Below are 19,107 nucleotides of genomic sequence, written 5' to 3'. Positions count from 1 at the left end.
TACAAGATCTCCCCACGCACACTGTCTACACACTGTAGGAAACATTTGGTATCTTGAAACTTCTACTCAAAAGTTTCCCTTTCAATTCACTTTAAAAGTTCACAAACCCTGGAGAGATACCAACCCTGAAAACCCTAAGTGAATGTTGCTGATGGTGTTAATCCTTCCGTAACTACGCAAGTCCTGTAGCCCCAGAATTCCACTAGCTGTTATTTCATCGTCCTTTAAAATCAGCCTCCCCGTAAGAAACCTGGCATGATCGAACATACAATTCCTAACCTTAGTAACTGCACCAAAACTGAATTACAGACATCCAAAGCAATACAAAAACCCTGAAAGAAACAAAGCATTTCCCGTTAGAGGAACAGGAGCGTCCTTGGCTAACCAGATTTAATTTCTCTAGGAATCTCAATGCTCCTGTTACATCAGTCCTACCTGGGACCTGAAAGGGAGATCACCAACGAAAGCAAGTGCCACAGGTTCACTAACGCATTATTTCTCTTCCCGTCAAAGCTGAAATAATGTCTGAGCTTGCTATTACATACCAGTTTTAGGATTCTGTGTACATGACAAGTTTGAGATATGCCTGACTGACACTGTCTTCATTTTAGTCCCTTCTTCTCATGTTTAGATCCTCATTGCAAAAGAAAAACGAAGAAACCACAGCATAATAAACTTGTAACTTTGTTCCTTAATTAATGAGATTACTATAAACATAAGCAGCTTTTTAGTGAACAGAGTCCCTTTTAAGGGATTTATTCGGGCAGAAACAATCAAGGACAACATTTTCAAAAAACGTTTCCAAATAGAAAATTCAACTAGCGTCTTGGCTGCAAAAAATATAGTTCCATTAGTTAAAAGATATTACTATTAAAAACTGTATACTGAAATCATGCCAAAGGCGTTTTCCCATGAAGAAATGCACGATGCCCCCAGGCACAGAGTTCGGAAGCGCTCCTTCCTTCGTACGCCACGCCGGCGCGCCAGGAAAGCCTGCACGGAGGCGAGGCAAGCGTTCCTACAAGCCTTTCCTCCACGCACCCTTTGCATCACAGCCATAAAAAGATTACATCCAAGGAAGCTTATGTCTTTAAAATCTGCCTTCATCTAAAATAAGATTCTGTTGTTAGAAATGTACATTATAAGAGCAGGCTACCGTATTTGCTGTTCCAGTTCTTTCGAAAGGCAGGGATTGCAGCGAGGCGCGCTGATACGGCACGCCTGTGGCTGCTACTCACGACGCCTCGGTGTTCTTATTTTGGGAGAAATCACCACTTAGCATGGTCTTGCTGCTGATTCAATAAAAACAGCATAAAACTGATCAAGCAGCACTTTTAGACGTGCTGCTGTAGCCACAAGGGGCACCATGAACACAGGAAATCCAAATCTATTGATATCTTAACTATCACCTAAAAGGAGCATTAAACCAACTCTTAAACGCTGCAGCCAGTTAAAAATATTGTTTGAAAATTATTTTGCAGCCTTATGCTCTTCTCTAAACTCTCCTTCACACCAATACCTAAACCAGAGAAGGAAAACAAAAGAAATAGCGTGGTCTGCTGGCCCTCCGTGGCACGGCTGCGGGAAGCCACCCGCACCTCCTCCTCCCCAGGCCGCTCCTTCAGATTCCAACAGCAGGCAAAACAAAAGGGAAAAAAAGAAAAAAGAAAAACCCAAACCCCACACTTGCTGAAAAAGCTAGATCCACATAAATGTATAATTTATGAAGAAACTAGAAACTGGAGCAGAGAGACTGTTCGCAGCAGGAAGGGGGGGGGGGGGGGGAAGGCCCCGTATCAGGATAAAAATTCTGCAGCCTCTGCTGACTCCTGCTTCTATCAAAGGGCTTCTGCCGCGGAAAATTCGCAAGAGGGCTGGTTAACGGCTTCATCCCAAGCCGTGTTCTCGAAAACAAAACCCTGCAATCACGTACAAGTTATTTTGGCCCGCACTACAGCACCAAGGGGTAAGCGGCACTCTCCAGAAGGCAGGAGAGAAGCGCAGTCTGAAGGGAGATTCCTCGCTGGCATGCCGCAAGGGCATTTCACACGTTTGAGAAAACCCTCAGGGCTGATCTACTTAAAGTTAGGAGCAAGATATTTCAGAACGGTCTGATACTTTATGAGATCTTTTTTTCCATGACACAGAAACTAACAGAGATGTTTGCAAGCCACAACGCATAAGCGCACGTGGATCAGCTGAGTAAGTCCATATTTGAAGTTCAGCAATAAACACAAAAACACACGCTAAGAGCGCTCTGTAGAAACTGAGAATAACACAAGGTAAAAGCACAGCCACTGGCACAACGGAGGATACAGCTTGGTCATCCAAAGCGACCCGAAGCTCCGCTGGCCCTACGGAAACGGCACGGAGACCGTGCTGCCTGTAGCCGCCGCGGGGCTGCCGCCACTCCGAGCGGACACCGGTGCTGACAGCCAGCTCCATCCCTTCCTCTTCCCCTGAGACTCCCCCATCCTCCTCCCCTTCTAGCTGCTCCTCTTTTCTTCCATTTTATCTCCCCTGTCCCCTCACTTTCCTTCATTGAGTTTATCAACACTAAACTGCTGCCTGCAAAAATAAGTTGTGCCATCACCGCGGTGCCGGTGCGGCTCCCGGTCACTCCCAGCGGCTCCCACCCTTCCCCGCCAGTTTGCGCGTTGTTTCGAGAATAATTTCTTCAGGGAGGAGTAACGGCAGCCCTGTTCTTACAGAACCTAGCGCAAAGGTCTCACTATTGGTTTGCTACAACACAGGCTCTAATAAAAACAATCCTGCAACAAGAGCAACAAAAAGCCCCAATATTTTTATAAACACAACACATGAACATGTTCTTTTTTCCCACAAAAGTGCAGTTAGGTTAAAAAACAACAAAAAAACCCTCTCAAAGTCATCAACGTATTTGTCTGCTGATCCAAAACACACACGGAGAACGAGCGACCCAGACAGGACGACCCACGACGCCGACTACAACGACGCCCGGCACCGGCACGAGGAAGTCTAGTTCCAAAACTTGAAATTTCTCAACTGGTCCTGTGCAAACTTTGTATGTCATAAAGATGGCCTGTCTTTTAAAAGGAATCAGACACTACCTGAAAACCTCAAAGACAAAAGCTACATGCACCTTGAAATACCGGAAAATAAATTACTGGGCTCTGCGAACAAATTAGCTCATGCATGGTGAAGGCTGCTAGATGCGAGGTGGCGATAGATCAAAACAGTCCCCTTTAGTCTTAAAAGCTACGAGGGAGTGTTTTTAATGCTTTTTCTCCGGCAAAGCAGACGTCTGGCACCTGATATCCCGGTGCCTTGTTTCCCCTCAGCAGAGGCACGCGGCTTCTGTCCCGCCGGCCCGTTTCCCATCCCCGGGTGACTATTACACCCAATGAAAACACTGCATTCCTTCGATGTTGCAAAAAATAGTAACTACAACATGCAGTTGGAAAGTTCTCTATTACCTTTGGGAAGATACTAAGTGAAATTCTTATCTGTTGTTAAGTGGTGCTTTTCAAAATTATTTAGTGTCATCTTTTTCTACCTTCCCTTTCATTAAACCCACCTGATATGCCTGAAGTATCAAGAGATACACAGTTCCAGAAGAATTTTCTGCTCAACCTGCCTGTAGACTAGGCAAAGATAAGAAATATTTAATGTAAGATCTTAAGTAGACAACCCTTTACTATTTCATGATATACCAACTATGCCCATTTGTAAAGATTAAACATTAGTTCGAGCAGTACAATCCGGGAAAAAAGAAAAACCACAAAACAAAACATCTGACCAGTGCAGAACTATTTGCATCGACTGAGAAGGAGCTTTAATCTGAGCCTGCACACAAAGACATCTTTTCATCTTTCCAGTATACTAAATCTATTATGAATTCACACAGCCCCAGAAAGAACGTTGTGTCATATAGCGCGCTAGCGTTGCTACGAGTAATCACACGCTGGCGAAGAGGCACTGACATCCAGAAGAAAATAAAGAGAACTACATACACAAGGCAAAAGAACTTATTAGAAGTGAAAACTTTCTCTTGAAAGAATGATTTGTATGTATTCTTCCAAACAATCTTTTCTCTCTCACTTATTCAGCGTTTCCCCTTTGTGGCCTAACGCTGCTTTATTTTTCAATATTTTACTAGTAGCGTCTGATCCGTGGCTATTGTTGTACATGCCACTATTTATTTTCTATTCCTGAGCTTTGTCTTTTAAATAAGTATATCTCCTTGAAAACACACAGTAAACTGGTATTGAAAAGTAACAGTCTAGCGAAGTGAGCCCATAGACAAACGGGATTTTTCCCCCTCTGTTTACCTCCTCACAAAGCAGGTAACGCATTATACTTCATGGCTATTGGTTCCACTAATAAAGAGCACGCTTTCGGCAAGAATTACAGCGCTCTCATACTCCCCTCTGACTCCTATTCAGCATCTACGATGTTGAATCATTACAAATCAAAAGAAAGACTGAGTCCAAAAAGCTGAATAATGCTTTTTGCATTTCTGAACGGTACTGTAATATTCTACTAGAAGCTTTAAAGCTTAGTAATACAAGAAGTACTAGGAGACTCATTTGTCATTAAAACACAGTAGAAATGTTCTTCTCTACACGTCAAGGATACATCCACCTGAATACGTTTCAATAAGTTTTTGTCAGAATTAATAAAGAAAACATACGAGTATTTGGCATGCTTCTAGGAAAACCAATATCCAAAATGCTTTCTCACCAAAGGCCCAAGATCAAAGCCATGAGAGGTTATATATAGCGGCTTTTCAGCTGCACAGCATGCTTTGCATGGAAAAAGAGTATGTACCGTCCACAGCTTTGTGTTGCATGCCATTAAAATGATTTAATAACTCTGGGCCAGAACTTGCAATACTTAAATGGCAAAATCCCCTTGGTCAAAAAGCACTGTGAAGTAAGGGTGTTGAATTCAAACTGAAAATCTTTCAGAAATGGGAACAAGCAGAGGCAGCTGTGTCTGTTATTACACTAAAGTTGTTAAAAGAATTCCCAGAGAATATAAAAATAGAATATTCCTTCACAGAAACCCTGCTGACTAATGTATTACTAAAATTAACACTTAAAAATATTTTTAGTAAATGATGTATAAAATTATTCTTATCAGTTCTGATTTCCTAAATCACCCAAATCTCTTTTTCAAAATTAAGTACAGCACTGTTCAGGCTTCTTCCCACGATGCTCTGTGTGAAAAGTCGTACAAAGCTGCTAGTCTAGTCAGTAGTGTCTGTTTTCTTTAGCTGACTTTACTAATCCAAGACTTTCCTGGGCTTCCTTGGTTGTTTTTTTCTTCTCTTCTAATTCATTAGATAAGCTACTGTTCAGAATTCTCCTGTGTAGCTTGTACGTTTTCACTGCTATCAGTGATCTATCCTGGTTTTTTGTGGGTTTTTTTTTTTTTTTAAAGCTTTGACAGGGGTAAGATCTCCTACTTTGATCTGCAGATGTATTAAGAAGATGATGCTTATTAAAACACTTGACATGGAAATTTCCATATTCTGCTAAAGATTAGAGTTGTTTAAAGACTTTTGCATTCACCTCTTACTTCATTTCTAAACACAACAGATTTGCAGATGAGACTAATAGAGCCTGTAGCTATCTGAAACCAAAAGTTGTGCAATTCCTGCAGTTAGTTTCAGTTAGAAAAAAGATTACATTCAATCGCTGATTGAAAAAACCAGGGGTTTTTATCATCACAGGGAGCCTAACTTATTCTATTATAACATACCTAAAAGTAATTCCAGTTCAGATTGGAAGTGAGCCACCCGTTCTCACCAGATGCTAAATATTTGTTATAGATTAAATAAAAACAAGGATAGCAACTGAGAGACATATAACTGTTTTATCTTCTAGTTCCACTATCACACGAGCAAGTCAGTCATAATGACTTTGCAAGCATTTTAGGGTAAAACCTCCACCTAACATTTCAGAATGGACATTTCTAACCCCATTAACATTTTATACTTACACTGCAATTTTCAAGCTGAAAAGCATCTGCTTAAAGTTTACACAGGTGAACACAGAAATTGTACACCAGAATAGTTTTAAACCAGGAAATTAAAGCTTGTTTCTGAGAGTTAATGCAAATGCAAGCTTAAGTCAGCATTAAACGTAAAATCTATGTTGCTACATACACATTCAGCTTTGTAAATTAATGTATCAGCATTAAATGCAAATACTATGACTGACTTCCAGATTGAGAAATCCTCATACCTATTTAATTCAGAAATCCTCTATTGACCAGCAGACTCAGTTCCGCCTGCTTGTTCAGTAAATTCATTCCCTTCCTAAAGACTTTTTTGGACGTTTTTCTTTATTATGTCTACACATGCTCAGTATACACCTTTAAACCAAAAGGCAAAACGAGCCAGGTGTTCCATAGGTAACTCCAAAACGTTAACTTTTTCGGTGCCATACCACTAAATACTTGAACAACAAGTTCCCTGAACATTGAGCAGTAACAGCGATATTTAGTAAATGAAACACTGCTTTCCATTTACAGTTTCAGTTAGGGATCGCTCCACAACACTCAAAATAATGTTTTCTCTTTCCCATGCCGCATGGAGGTTTGCACGTATCGCACCCATGCCCGGCAGGCGTTTCTCACCAGCAGGCAGCCTCTTGCAGCCAGCCCCGGGCTGACCTGGAGCGCCGCGTGCCTGGGGTCGCCGCGGATGGGCCACGGCAGGAGAAGGGCAGCCTGAACTCCGCCAACTTCCCATTTCAAGCTCTAGGCTAAGAGCGTGGCAACAATTTGGTCAAGCTGCTTTGCACACCAAGAGTACAGTTTCCGAAGCTTAGGCACAAGACACACCAGCGAGAAATGCCACTAGCAGAGTTCGCAAAGCGGCTGGTGAAAAAGCTGCAATTTTTGAAGCACAGACAAAAGCTTGACCTTCCTAGTCAGCTCGATCACACAACTGTACATGAAGACAAACAAAGGTTTCTCAAGAAAGCAAGTCAGAACGCATCCCACTTGGACACGACTTCTCTTTATCCAGTGAAGGATATACAGGTCCGTGCTGCAGAAACGGAGTCCAGCTGTCTGAAGCGCTGCCCCTTGAGTAGCCATTTACACGATCAAGCTCTAACTTGGAACCGTTTTACACAGATTTCACACCACAGTGTGAGAGGACTGAGAATCAAGTGTTTGTCTTTTCAATGGATCCTCCCTTAGTGGTTCAAATACCAAAAAAAAGGAGACATATGCCAGTGTCCTTACAAAACCTCTTCAGCTCATCTGTAACATTTACAAGGTAAAACATCTAAAAAGGAAGAGCTTTCAGTTTCAAGGATACTTTTCTTGTACTGTATATAAAAGCCTATCATTACAAAAAAATTCAGTGTGTTCCTCCACAGAGATAAAAATAGTAGAATGTAAAGAAAAACTTGAAGTTACCATTAATAATTCAACACCTCTGCAGGTAGTCTTCAGCCATCTGTAGTCCAAAAGGCCAGTTCTTGCTGCGACTGTTGTGACAGCATACACTAGATTCCTAGATCCACTCCTTTGAGTGTTTGTTTTTCCCTTTTTTAACCTCTGTATTCTGCACGTGTGCTGTGAAATTCCTTCAGAGGTTGATTATGTCCAACACGCTCCCTACTTCCACGCCTTCGTCAGCCACTGAACGCAGCTACTACACAGAGTTCAAGAACAGTCAGCAGTGCTAACAGCTCCTCGCAAAACAGACTTCTAACTGCTGGCTTCACTATTTACTTTATAAGCACTTCCTAAGCTTGAAGATACATTACTACTGTCAATCGATATGCAAGATACACATATACACTTCTATTTACTTGCTCTGAGAACAGCATGTACCTTCTCTGACTGTTAGGGAATATTATCAATTGAAATAATGATATGGCCCAGCGACCTCAGCTTCTGAAGGTGCCCTCAGAGTTTCAAGGTAATGGTGCATGACAGAACAGCTCTTAAGATTAAAAACTACACAGTCAAGGTGGCTGATTCACTCTGTCATAGCAAAGCATCAAAACATTGCTTTTAAAATACTGTTGAGTTGCACAGACCCCAAATGGTGCCTTCTTGGTCCTGCTAATCATTCCTTGAAGTTAGTAAGAAATAGTAGGAAGCAAGTTATTTTATTTCTACTATCTTTTTACTTCCTTTATAAAACATGCAAAAAATGATCACCTAAAAGCATTTATAGATCTTATTCCTAATTTGATCTGTGACAATGAGTTTCCTCCTCACCTCAGCACAACTCTATCCACTTTGCATTCCTTCCAGGTTCTTTTCCTCGTAACACTACATTCTCATGCCTTTCTAGCACTATCTTTAAAAAAGTCTCCATCTTCCTGTGAATCGGCCTACCTCCTCATCTTCAGATCTTCCTTAAAAGCTATTATTTCCAATTATTCCTAGAAGACTACTTTTAGATCTTTAACAACTCAATAGTCTATGCTACACAGTGCATAATGGGAGCAGGAATCACATTGTCCCCTTTAAGTGGAGCCCCTGAGCTACGGCTAACTTCATTAAATTACAATAATAATAGTTTTCTGAGCTTTGGAGAAAAAAATAGAAGAAAGTGAAAAAGACAAGATCAAGTCAGTTATCTAAAGTGAAGAGTAAGGAAAGTAGAGACTAAGATGCCTGGTAGTGCTTGAGAGCGGTACAGAACAGAACACTGTCCTCCTGCCTAATAAAACTCAACCAGCTGATCACTTCAAGGACTTGAATTTCTTACTGCTGATGTGCCCTGCAAGAATTGGAGAGAAAGGAGGAATCACTGAAGGGGAATCAATCAAGCTTTTCAGAGAAAATTATGCGGTAGTTTGTGCCTCTTCCTGAAGCTTCGTCAGACTAGATGGAAGTCAAGCAGGGCATGCCATGAGTACCGAACCCCACCGAGATTACTGGACGTACAGTGAACAGAGTGATTTGAATGATCACTTTCTACCATAGACGATTCTGCACACTTTCGAAGCACTGCTCTTCTTCTCTGTTCTGCAGTGTGCAGCTAATTACATTGCCACCTCTCACTGCCCCGTACAAAAGCTACTTCCTTCTGTAGATCACCCTGCCCCAACACAGCAAAAAATAAATAAATAAAAATATCAAATGAAAAATATTGGTGAGGGTGTCACTGCTAGAGCCACTGGGACAAAAAGGTAAAAGAAAAAACTAACAAGGAACACTTATTCTGCCGAGCGCTGACGAAACCGACTTCTTATACCGCTAACTATTAATCCTCCCTGTATAATGAAGGAGGTTATTGTACTGCATTCCTTCTCTGCGGGCACAAATAATATTTACAGAAAGGTTGCAAAGTCAAAAAAAAAAAAAAAAGCTACAACAAAAGATCTGCTGAAGAGATTCTAACTTGCTTTGGATTAAGAAGAAGTCATTTAGACTTTCAGAGGAAACTTTAAGGTGAACTGACAAAGTCCAGACCTGCGCCCTGTTCATATCTAGAGAGCAGCAGAGGTCAGTCTGGCCTGTTTCATGCCTAACAGAAAACCAGAAAACTTGCAGCACACAGCTAATTCTCAAAAGCCCAGCTGTCCAGGATGAACAGAAAACCACAACTGAACGCGGAGTGGCTAAAGGAGCACTTGCTCTTCTTTCTACAGAAGGGGTAAGAAAAGCAGCAAAGCAACCTAGGAATCATTAAGTTATGGTCTAAAAGGGCAGGAGACAAGCAAGAAACCCGGGCAGCTTAAGTACTCATTTACCTTTAATAAGCAGGGAAAGAAAGCACACACTGGCCTAGGAGGGAAGCAGTAGAGTGCCTAGGAGGTGAGCCGCGAAGAGCAGTAGCCCATACAGAGAGGACACCTAGCAGGCAAACGGCTGCTCATGCTGAGGTGAGGCAGCCCTCCTCAGAAGAGCCCTACAGAGGAAGTGCGGGCCAAAAGGGGTGCAAAACGCAGTCACGAGAGCAAGAAGAGCTCAGAGCGATGGGGTAACTGGGACGGGAAGGAGCAGAACTAGTCCGTGGAACACAAGGCAGGCGCGCAATGCCCTCTCCTGAGCGAGCAGGACTCCTCAGGCCCGAAACCATTTGTAACCTACTGCACCCTACATCATAACTTCACATTGAAGAATATATGGTTTTGTTAAGTATTTCATTAAATGAAGTTATTAAAAGAGACATTTACAGTACATTCTTTGTAAAAGTAGAGAAGAACATGACATAAACATCACATTTACATCTTATCAAATTTATCAAGTTTATCAAATTTATTTAGAAATGCCAGTTAAAACTATATGCGATAAAGGACAATCAGTAGTCTCCCTCAACCATCAATGGCCATACTAAGCTAACAGCTACTTTCAGAAACGTTCAAGGGTAGCAGATCAGCATTCCAGCAAGCTAATCAAGGGGGGCGGGGGGAATTCCCCCCCAAAACCTATATAATCCATGAAGACAAACAAACAAACAAAAAAAACCTCCAAAGAATCCTGTAAGCCTTGAAATTCCTCATCTACACAAAGTTAGAGAAAGGTAAGAACCAGAGAAGTATTAACAAAGCGTTTCCAGAAAGTTCACATAACCTTCCGTCTCTCAGCTATTGGAACATACAGAATACCAAAATAAAAAAGTGGTAGTTGTCAACAGAACAGATGTTTCAGTTTCCTCCACGAGAGCTTTATGTGAAGCAGCCCACTACCATCTGGCTATTCACCACTGCACTAGGGTGCTACCAATGTTTATTCACATTTGCCACACTTGAGAAATTAGAGGAAAAACCTCATGCAGCAACAAATATTTTTAATTAAAGTATGCAATTTACAGTAATAATCCAGCACTTATGTACATATTTCCAGGTCTATACTCTTTCCCTGTCTTCTGTTCACAGGCCTTTCAAATTTGTACAAGTATGTTAAACGGAGAGGAAATTAGCCACCACAACATATACGTTGTAAGCAGCAATAAACAAACATTGCCCAACTCCTCTGCACAGTACCATATGTTCAGTTACCTTTAGTTCAGCAACACCAATTTCCAAGACTGCTGGAGACAAAAAGTTAAGCACATTATAAATATAATATGAATGTTCTCATTTCAGGGCTTGAATAGAGAAAGAATATTTTTTGAATGGGGAGGTGAGAAAAGAGAGTAGTTATCTTCTGTCATCCCATTTGCTAATGGTGAATTTTCTCCCCATTCTAACATCATCTTTGCAAGTGATAACCTTGTCAGCTCCTTTCCAACACATTACACGGCATTTCTATCACTTATTACTCACATTGCAAGTGTAATTACTACCAAGCACTCTCAGGGAGCTATTTAAGGGAATAAGCGCCCTGGTCATTTCTGTCTACCAAGACATTATAATTTTTCACCTACAACAACTATTTTCTTCCCCACCAAATTGGTAGAAGTAGGAATACCAAACCTGGAGCTTTGCGATGCTCAATATCCTTTGCCTATTCTAATCTTTAAAGATTGACTTAAGCCAATATACAAAGGAAAAAAAAAAAAAAAAACTGACTTGCTTCCAAGTCCCTAAGGGACCTCCCACGCCCCTAAGGGACCTCCCACGTCCCTAAGGGACCTCCCACGTCCCTAAGGGCAGCTTCCCCCACTTCCAAGGGACATCAGAAAATTCCCACTAGCGTTTCCTGATCAAGGAGGATGCTACGGCAAGAGGAGAATGATCAGATCCAGGTGACTAGAAAAAGCATACAGTGAAGTATGTTTTTATTCTGTGATCACTGACATTCCACAAATCAGAATGACTGATACATTCACAGAAACAAGATTTTATCTCAAAACTTTGCATCTTGAATAATAAAAGAAAAAATATTTGAATGTGAAGTTTGAATGTACCGGAACATCTTCAAATTTTAATCTAAAGTTACCATGAACACAACAGTAACTAATGCAAGTGAATGATTATATCCACCACATATAGAACTCTCTACTGGCACAAATTTGAACTTATCAGAGTCTGAATGCTGACTGTTTTTAAAAGAAAAAAGTTTTCAAGTTCAATTTAAAGAATATGCAGACAAACGTAGCTACGATTACACATTTAGTCACATATTGTCTTGCAAAAAGTCCTCAAAACAATATTGTGAAAAAAATCAAATCCTAAACATGCTCATATAAGAAATTATGTAGACTAATGGAGTTATTCTAATACTCCATTTAAGCTAGTTAAGTATACCACAGAAGTTAAAGCCCAGTGCCTTCCCATAGCAAAACACTAAACAGCCATATCGCTGCCCTACCATTAGGGCAGTCTGATTATAATTGACACAATAGAGGTGAATGTTCATGAGAAGTATGGATCATATTGCCAGTAACTACCAAATAACACTCATTTTACATTCACTAACTCTAAGTTAGAGTGAGAAAATTTTTGGAATGAGAGAGATATCGACTGAGTTGAAGATTTCAGTGTTTGCTACCGGTATACCAAGGTAAGACCTTTTTATTTTGAAAAGGTGTGACTAGCTACACTCTTCAGAGTTGTTGATCAAAGTCCTCTCTCTGCTTACACATAAAAACACTTGTAGATAGTGTACATACGGCACAAGCTTCCCAACTCCATCCAACCGACAGACAACCACCTTAATTCAAAGTGATCTTTGTTCTAGATAAGAGAAGATACACATCTGTAATTCTGATGACAGTGCTCATTACCTCCAGCAGGGGGGTCAGTTGGGGGGTTTTGTTTTTGGGTTTTTTTAAAAGACATTTGTAAACCAGCAGGTGCCCTCCATTACTCACTCAATTCACACACCTCCCTGAACAGCAGTTGCCACTTTTAGTGCAATTGAACTAAAATGGATTTCAACCACTGACCTAGGAGAAAGATTCACACCATTACCAGTTCTCGGGGCCGCTCTATAGCATCAAAGCAAAGCGCTCCAAGCTAGCCAAACTAAGAGTTTATTTTCAGATGAAGGGAAGAACGGAAAGTAGGTATCATTTGGTTTACATCCCCATATCAGTTGGTTTACATCCCAGACTAACCTACTGGGTTACGAGTTTCTTAAACACGAACACAGTCTGCAGTCCATGATCACGCACAAGCGAACAGAAAACAAACATTTAAGATGTAATTTCATTATAACTTTAAGCCAATCTAAAGGGAAGGCTGCTGCCAAACCCTGTAGTCCCACCCTCTCCCTCCCCGCCAGATTCCTGCTGCCTCATTTCATTGCACAAGAAACGCCCAACGAACTATACTCACGAGGAAGGCGGGAAATTAGCTTCAGTACTCGGTAGCCAAGCCGCTTCCACTGCAGGAGTGACTAGGAGGTTTCCTTAGAATGAAATAACTATTTCAAGCTGAAATAACGTGCACAAACTTCCTATACTATCATCCTTCATTAATTTCCTTTGACGCATGAAACATTTACTATTCAGGCAGGTAAGCTCAGCAAGCTTGTTTGAACTAAGAGCATTTGTATGCAGTCCTGTTTTAATCTACATTTCCACAGAAACCTAATTGTCTGTTCCTCTTCTCAAAAAAAACAGAATTTAATTCTCATTCTGCAATTCATGAGGCAGCTGGAAATAAAATGTTAAAATAAAACTATTACAACCAGCTTTTCTGCTCCCCACTTATTTTAGAAATCAATATAAGCACAGAATAGCTTATTTAAATATTCTGAATTTAGTAGCAACTTGTCAGTAAAAACCTGGTGTATTTGAATTTTTTTTATTTTAATAAAGTTTCACGTCTTGATTGCTACTGAAGCTGTGAGATTTAATTCAATATACAAAGCATAATTCCAACTCTCTTGTGTTAAAAATATTCTTTAAATAAATAATAGATCAAAGCAGTGTCACTTCGATGGCATACATGCTCCACAGAAGTGGGAGACAAAGGATAAAATATCTTCAGAGCTGTCCTTCCTTCTGGGTGAAAGGGGGGCAAGTGAACATTCAGCTATTTTATCTAGGTTTACCACTGATTACTTTTCTTGAGTCTTCCCTCTTATTAGACTCCTATCTTCTAAAGATAGGAGTCTTCTAAAGAACCTTCAAGCTCCTATAAACTCCAAGTTTTTTAGAACTACAGAGCAAGAAGAAGAAAAAAAAGAGAGACATTCCATTCTGAAATCTCAGTGCAATCACTTCTTATAGGCATAGTAAAATTAAGATCGTTCATTAGTAAAGGGCACTAGGAATAGTGGAACTCAAGACTAGTAGACAGTTATCATAATGATGAATAAGGGCATGACCCACCTCTGCCTATGTTTTTTTTTCCACGATTCACACGGGGAGAAAAAAGCGCCACAGACTCACCTGAAACTCTGGTAAATATAGACTTGTTTTGGTTAACCTTTGAGAATTTCTTCATTAGGCCTATGTGTTTATATACAGATAAAGGCTCTTATCCTAAGTTTTGAGAAGTTAATTTATCAAATCCAAAATAATGGAATACTTTTCACACTCTGAAATATAAACCGAGAGGGCCAGAGAGGATATACCTCTCACGTCAAGATTGCTTTCAATAGCAGCTGCAAGAGAAGAAAGGCTGCATAGCGTGTCTGCAGTGAATCAAACGTTGCTTTTGGAAAGAGGTGCCAATAGACAAAGACAAAAAAGAGAAGCTACAGTATATAGGAGAACGCAACAAACTAGCAGGTAGATTGAGACTGGAGAGAAATTACTACATTTTAATTCAGTGAGCAACTACAGACAGGTATCAGAGGGCTTGAATGCTGACCAAAATAAGCATGGCTGCAGCATAAAATTGTGATCACTGGCAAATAATGCTCTAAAGGAAAGAGAGGAAACTGAAGTCAGCTAGGACAACAAAATGACAGGAATAATTTATTTACAATGCCAGAGAATGTGTAACACAACACAACAATGAAATGAAACCCGAAGAATCAACAGCAAAAATCAGTATACTTCCTGACTGTAAAAGCTGATAGGTTAGGGCGTACGTTCCCTCACAGGAGGGGGACAAATCCCACCACATCAGAATAGACACTTAACTTGTACATCCTGGACACCCACTTGTCTGTGGATTCCTACTGTGAACTCCGGAAGATGCAGCTGAAAAAAAGCTAGCCTCCTGCCAGCTGGGTTAAATTCTTTATACAGGAGAATCTGCACCTTCTAGTCGTTAAGAACATAGAAATCACTTAAGGCTGTATTTAAGTATCCGAAATAGTGGTTTTCAAAGTAGCCACTTGTGAGCCCACATCCTACTAGATGTTAGTAATACAGAATCCAGACTACTACCTCTGATTCAGACACTCCGAAAACTTTAAAAATATGGTCCTTTCCACTACAGATTCCCTGGTGCTTCCTAAAAAGAATAATAAAAAAAGCATAATTAGAGCTTCCCAGCCCTCATTCCCCATCTTACTGAAGAAGGTTCTAAAGCCCCATCAACTTTTATGAGCTATTAAACAAAGTATAATGGATATAATTTCTCCATACATTAATTACACTATTACCCCTAAACGCTCTATGATTAAAAAAAAAAAATCTCAAGTTTCTGCATGTTTATCAAGTTCACTGGTTTTCTGGACAAACCCACAACATTCAACAGCTGTTTTCAGTTGGCTTATGTGAAATAATAACAGCATGAACTAGCTTGGTCTTCTACCTTGTGTTCATGTAACACAAGGTCAAAACAGATTATATGATTTTATAAACAATTTAGCAGGATTGACCTAACTTTAGTTATCTGGGTGAAAATGGATGAATGGATATTTACCAAATGTCAATAACCTTATAACACTCTAAATGCTCGGTTTTCAGATCTGTTCTTTTGCTATTTGAAGTTCTGATAAGTTTGTTACATCCCATCAAATGCTAAAGAGACATCCAACGCCAGATAGAAAAGTTAAATAAAATAAAATATATGAAAAACAACTATGAAAAGAAATGAAAAGAGATTGAATATTCTCAAGTTATCTTCCTGTCCTCTTTCAGATGTTTTATGTGTTTTCTATATATTCCTATGACCCCACTAAAAGCAGTTACACCAAATGGCAAGTTTGGACAAACAGTAATCGATAAAGCTGTCCAGACACACAGCGACATATCACCAGAACCACTAATCCTTATATAAAGGAAAGTTAACTTGAAACAAGTAACAACATTCATTTTAGACTTTCCAATAACATGTAGGATTACAAAAGCAGAAGAGCAAAACTGAAAATTTAAGATTTGTTTCTATTTTCTTCACTTACAAAAATAAGACTCTCAGTAACTTTGAGAATGAAATCAGTCAGAGTGTGACTTTGCCGTGCTCATTCATAGCAAATAACACACTCAAAGCACGGAGGAGTCTTAAAAGAAGAAATTACCACTCCATAGGAGTGAGGATGGTAGGAACTGGGCCGTGACAATTACTGTAACCATTGCTCTTGTCATTAAAATGATTCCCTTTGGCTGTAACATGCATGTGAAACACAGGCAGCAATCAAATACAGAGAAGACAGCTGATTAATACCTCTTTACTTATACTTTAACCTATTGATTATCTTGATCAGGTCAATATCATTCCTCATTTAGAAAGAGACAGCTTTGCAGATCAGGAAAGAAGTGAACAGGAAGTTTCACAGGAAGGCAGAGACCACTAAAATAGACAAGCAAGCTCATCACACCTCCACAGTCTACTAGAGACAGCATCTCTTCTTTGCCAAAACCCTTTAAAGAAGACATACCACAGAACTTTGTGTTCTGTGGCTCATTTAAATTAAATTCTACTCCAAAAATCTCATTCCATTCCATTAATGGTCTGCCAACCCAATTTTCCAGTAGATGATTCCACACAGCCAGACAATTTTGGCCCAGGTAGAGCTATGTGTTCCCAGCATTTCTGAGAATTATAACCATTTAGGTGAATACCCCTCTAGGAACATTTAGATTTGCATATAGCATTCTCATACCCAGCCATAGCGCCTCTGGAAAGAAAATGCAGGACAGAGTTTCACTGACTTCCCAAGTAAGGTCACAAAAGGGATCCCAAACATAATAGAAATTTAGTCCCTCCCTCCTCCCCCCCCCCCCGATCTTACAACCATGATTAGTATCATTTGGCTGAAACATGACTGAAATGTGCTGTAGAACCACTCTAAGCTACAGAAAATACTACTATTGGTGTCTCTTTAAAACTCATCTCTCTCAAATGTGTAAATTTGTTGCCTATTTTTTCATTTTAAACAATTACACAGCTACTTCTCATACTATCATCTCACTTACTCTGATCCCTGGCCCTTCCCATATAACAAATAGACATTTTTCAAAATTGCATAGCTAATATAAAATTGACATTGTCACTCTGGCCACTTTGCTTCATCGCGTCTACAACCCACTCTATCTTCTTCTTTTTTAGATAGCATTTAACACTGGAAAGGGACTACGCTCATCTTTAACATGCCTAGTGCAACAAAATCCCAATCTCAGCTGTTCTGTTGGCATTGTAAAACATGCATCATTAAAAAAATCAATTCAACTCTTAGAAAGATATGAAATATCAAAAAAGTATGTGGGAAGAATTATTAACAAAGAATGGCATCACAAACAGATTATCACCACACCAGGGAGCGTAAAAATAATCTACTTGGTTCTAGCTACGTGGTACCAGTGTATAAATACTTCCAGAAACACGTTTTGTGAACGTAGAGACGTTACTTCTTCAAAAAGTTTCAGTCACGCAAAAGATAAATTTGGAAACAGAGTAAGTATTCACACACACAGTCATATGCACACATATCTGGGCAGAACGCCTTTGAGACCTCAGGACTCCTGTAAGTCAAAGCAGATCCCAAGAACAGAGTGAGCAGAGCTGACTATCCAGGATGCTTTGTTTGTTTTTCATATAAGCAGAAAAGTTTAAGTGGGCACTGAGATGCAGCAGAGGATTCCAGATACCCTAGCAGGGATATTTGTCTGATGCACTTTATCAGTTTAACGTGCAACAGATGTTTAAAAACAAGAGAAGCACCTTGCTGTAACACAATGAGAACTTGATCTAATAAGTATTTTTGGCTCCCAAAAAGATCACGTGATCTCAGTTTCTTTCCCCTGCAAAGAATACCTTATTCATATATTCCACATAACACGTGGATGGCAAACTTCAAAACTCACAAAACTTCCATGCATCTTCACCACTAAACAACTACAATGATGACATTTATCACAACGTGCGTGCTTGCATCATTAGCCTGCTGATCCAGAGAGCTCCTTAAGACCTCATTAATTATCGTCTTTCTTGAAAAAACACATACATCCGAATTTTACTTGAAGTGCTTAAATAAAGGAGTTACTCAAAAGAGTAAACTACCATGAACTAACGATTAATATTTTTGATTTGTCATATGGCCGCAGGGGAAGTAAACATGCAGACAAGCACACAAACTCAGGGCTAGCTGGACTACAAGACCAGATACCCAGTGCTTCATCTGAAAATAGAGCGCAGCTGGAACTACAAAACCCCTCGGAGCTGCTATTCCTTCTTCTTCACTGCCTCCCCCGCCCCCACCACACACAGAACCCACCCTGCCCTTGAGCCTTACCCGGTCCTTCATCCTCCAGCTCTGAGCCAAAGACTTGGAGCCCTCGATCTTCTCACAGTGCCTCTTCTTCATAAAGGCCAAGGGCAAGTTCCAGTCCGTCAGGTCCGACTCGTCCTCCTCGCCAAGCCCCAGGAGAGGCGACTGCAGCATCTCAGACTCCATCGGGGGGGGAAGAGCCCGGCAACGAGCGCGCAGCGCGGGCCGGCCCGGCGCTCGCCGCGGCTCCTCTCCGGGCGCGCAGGCAGGGACGAGGCGGGAGGCAGCGGGCGCCCCGGCGCTCCTGCGGGCAGGCCGGCGGGCAGCAGCGCCGTCGGCGAGGCGGGCGGCGTCTCCCGGCCCCGCGGGGGGCGGCCCGGCCCGGGGCCTCCACCCGCGCCTCTAGCCCCGCGGGCCCTGCACTCTCCGCGGCGGGAGCCGCGCCCGGCCCATCGCGGCTCCCAGCGCCCGGGCGGGCGGGCGAGCGGGCGGACGACCGAGTAAGCGAGCTGCGACCTCGGGGCGGGCGTCAGGTGGGGAAAACGGGAGGGGGAAAAAACCGGGGCGGCTCGTCCTACGGCGCCGGGCAGCCGAACTCCTCTCACCAGCACAGCAAGGAGGCGGCCATCTTCCTCCGGCCCACAA

The 19,107-nt window shown here is 41.3% G+C and overlaps 1 protein-coding gene across 4 annotated transcripts in view; it reads right to left on the bottom strand.

Moving 5' to 3' along the window:
- RPTOR (regulatory associated protein of MTOR complex 1) overlaps nt 1–18,759 on the bottom strand; it is a 175,905-nt gene extending 157,146 nt beyond the window's left edge. For 2 of the 4 annotated variants that reach the window (XM_009682674.2, XM_009682675.2), the window contains exon 1: nt 18,487–18,756. In XM_009682674.2, the coding sequence (XP_009680969.2) occupies nt 18,487–18,648 (162 nt within the window). In that variant the 5' untranslated portion in view covers nt 18,649–18,756. Of the gene's footprint in view, nt 1–18,486 lie in introns of all 4 variants that reach the window. The other 2 variants (XM_068913312.1, XM_068913311.1) reach the window with 2 other exon arrangements.
- Nucleotides 18,760–19,107: the final 348 nt, after the last annotated feature.

The sequence above is a fragment of the Struthio camelus genome, chromosome 19 (assembly GCF_040807025.1).
Source record: "Struthio camelus isolate bStrCam1 chromosome 19, bStrCam1.hap1, whole genome shotgun sequence".
Classification (NCBI taxonomy): Eukaryota; Metazoa; Chordata; class Aves; order Struthioniformes; family Struthionidae; genus Struthio; species Struthio camelus.
This window is presented reverse-complemented; position numbering and strand designations above follow the sequence as displayed.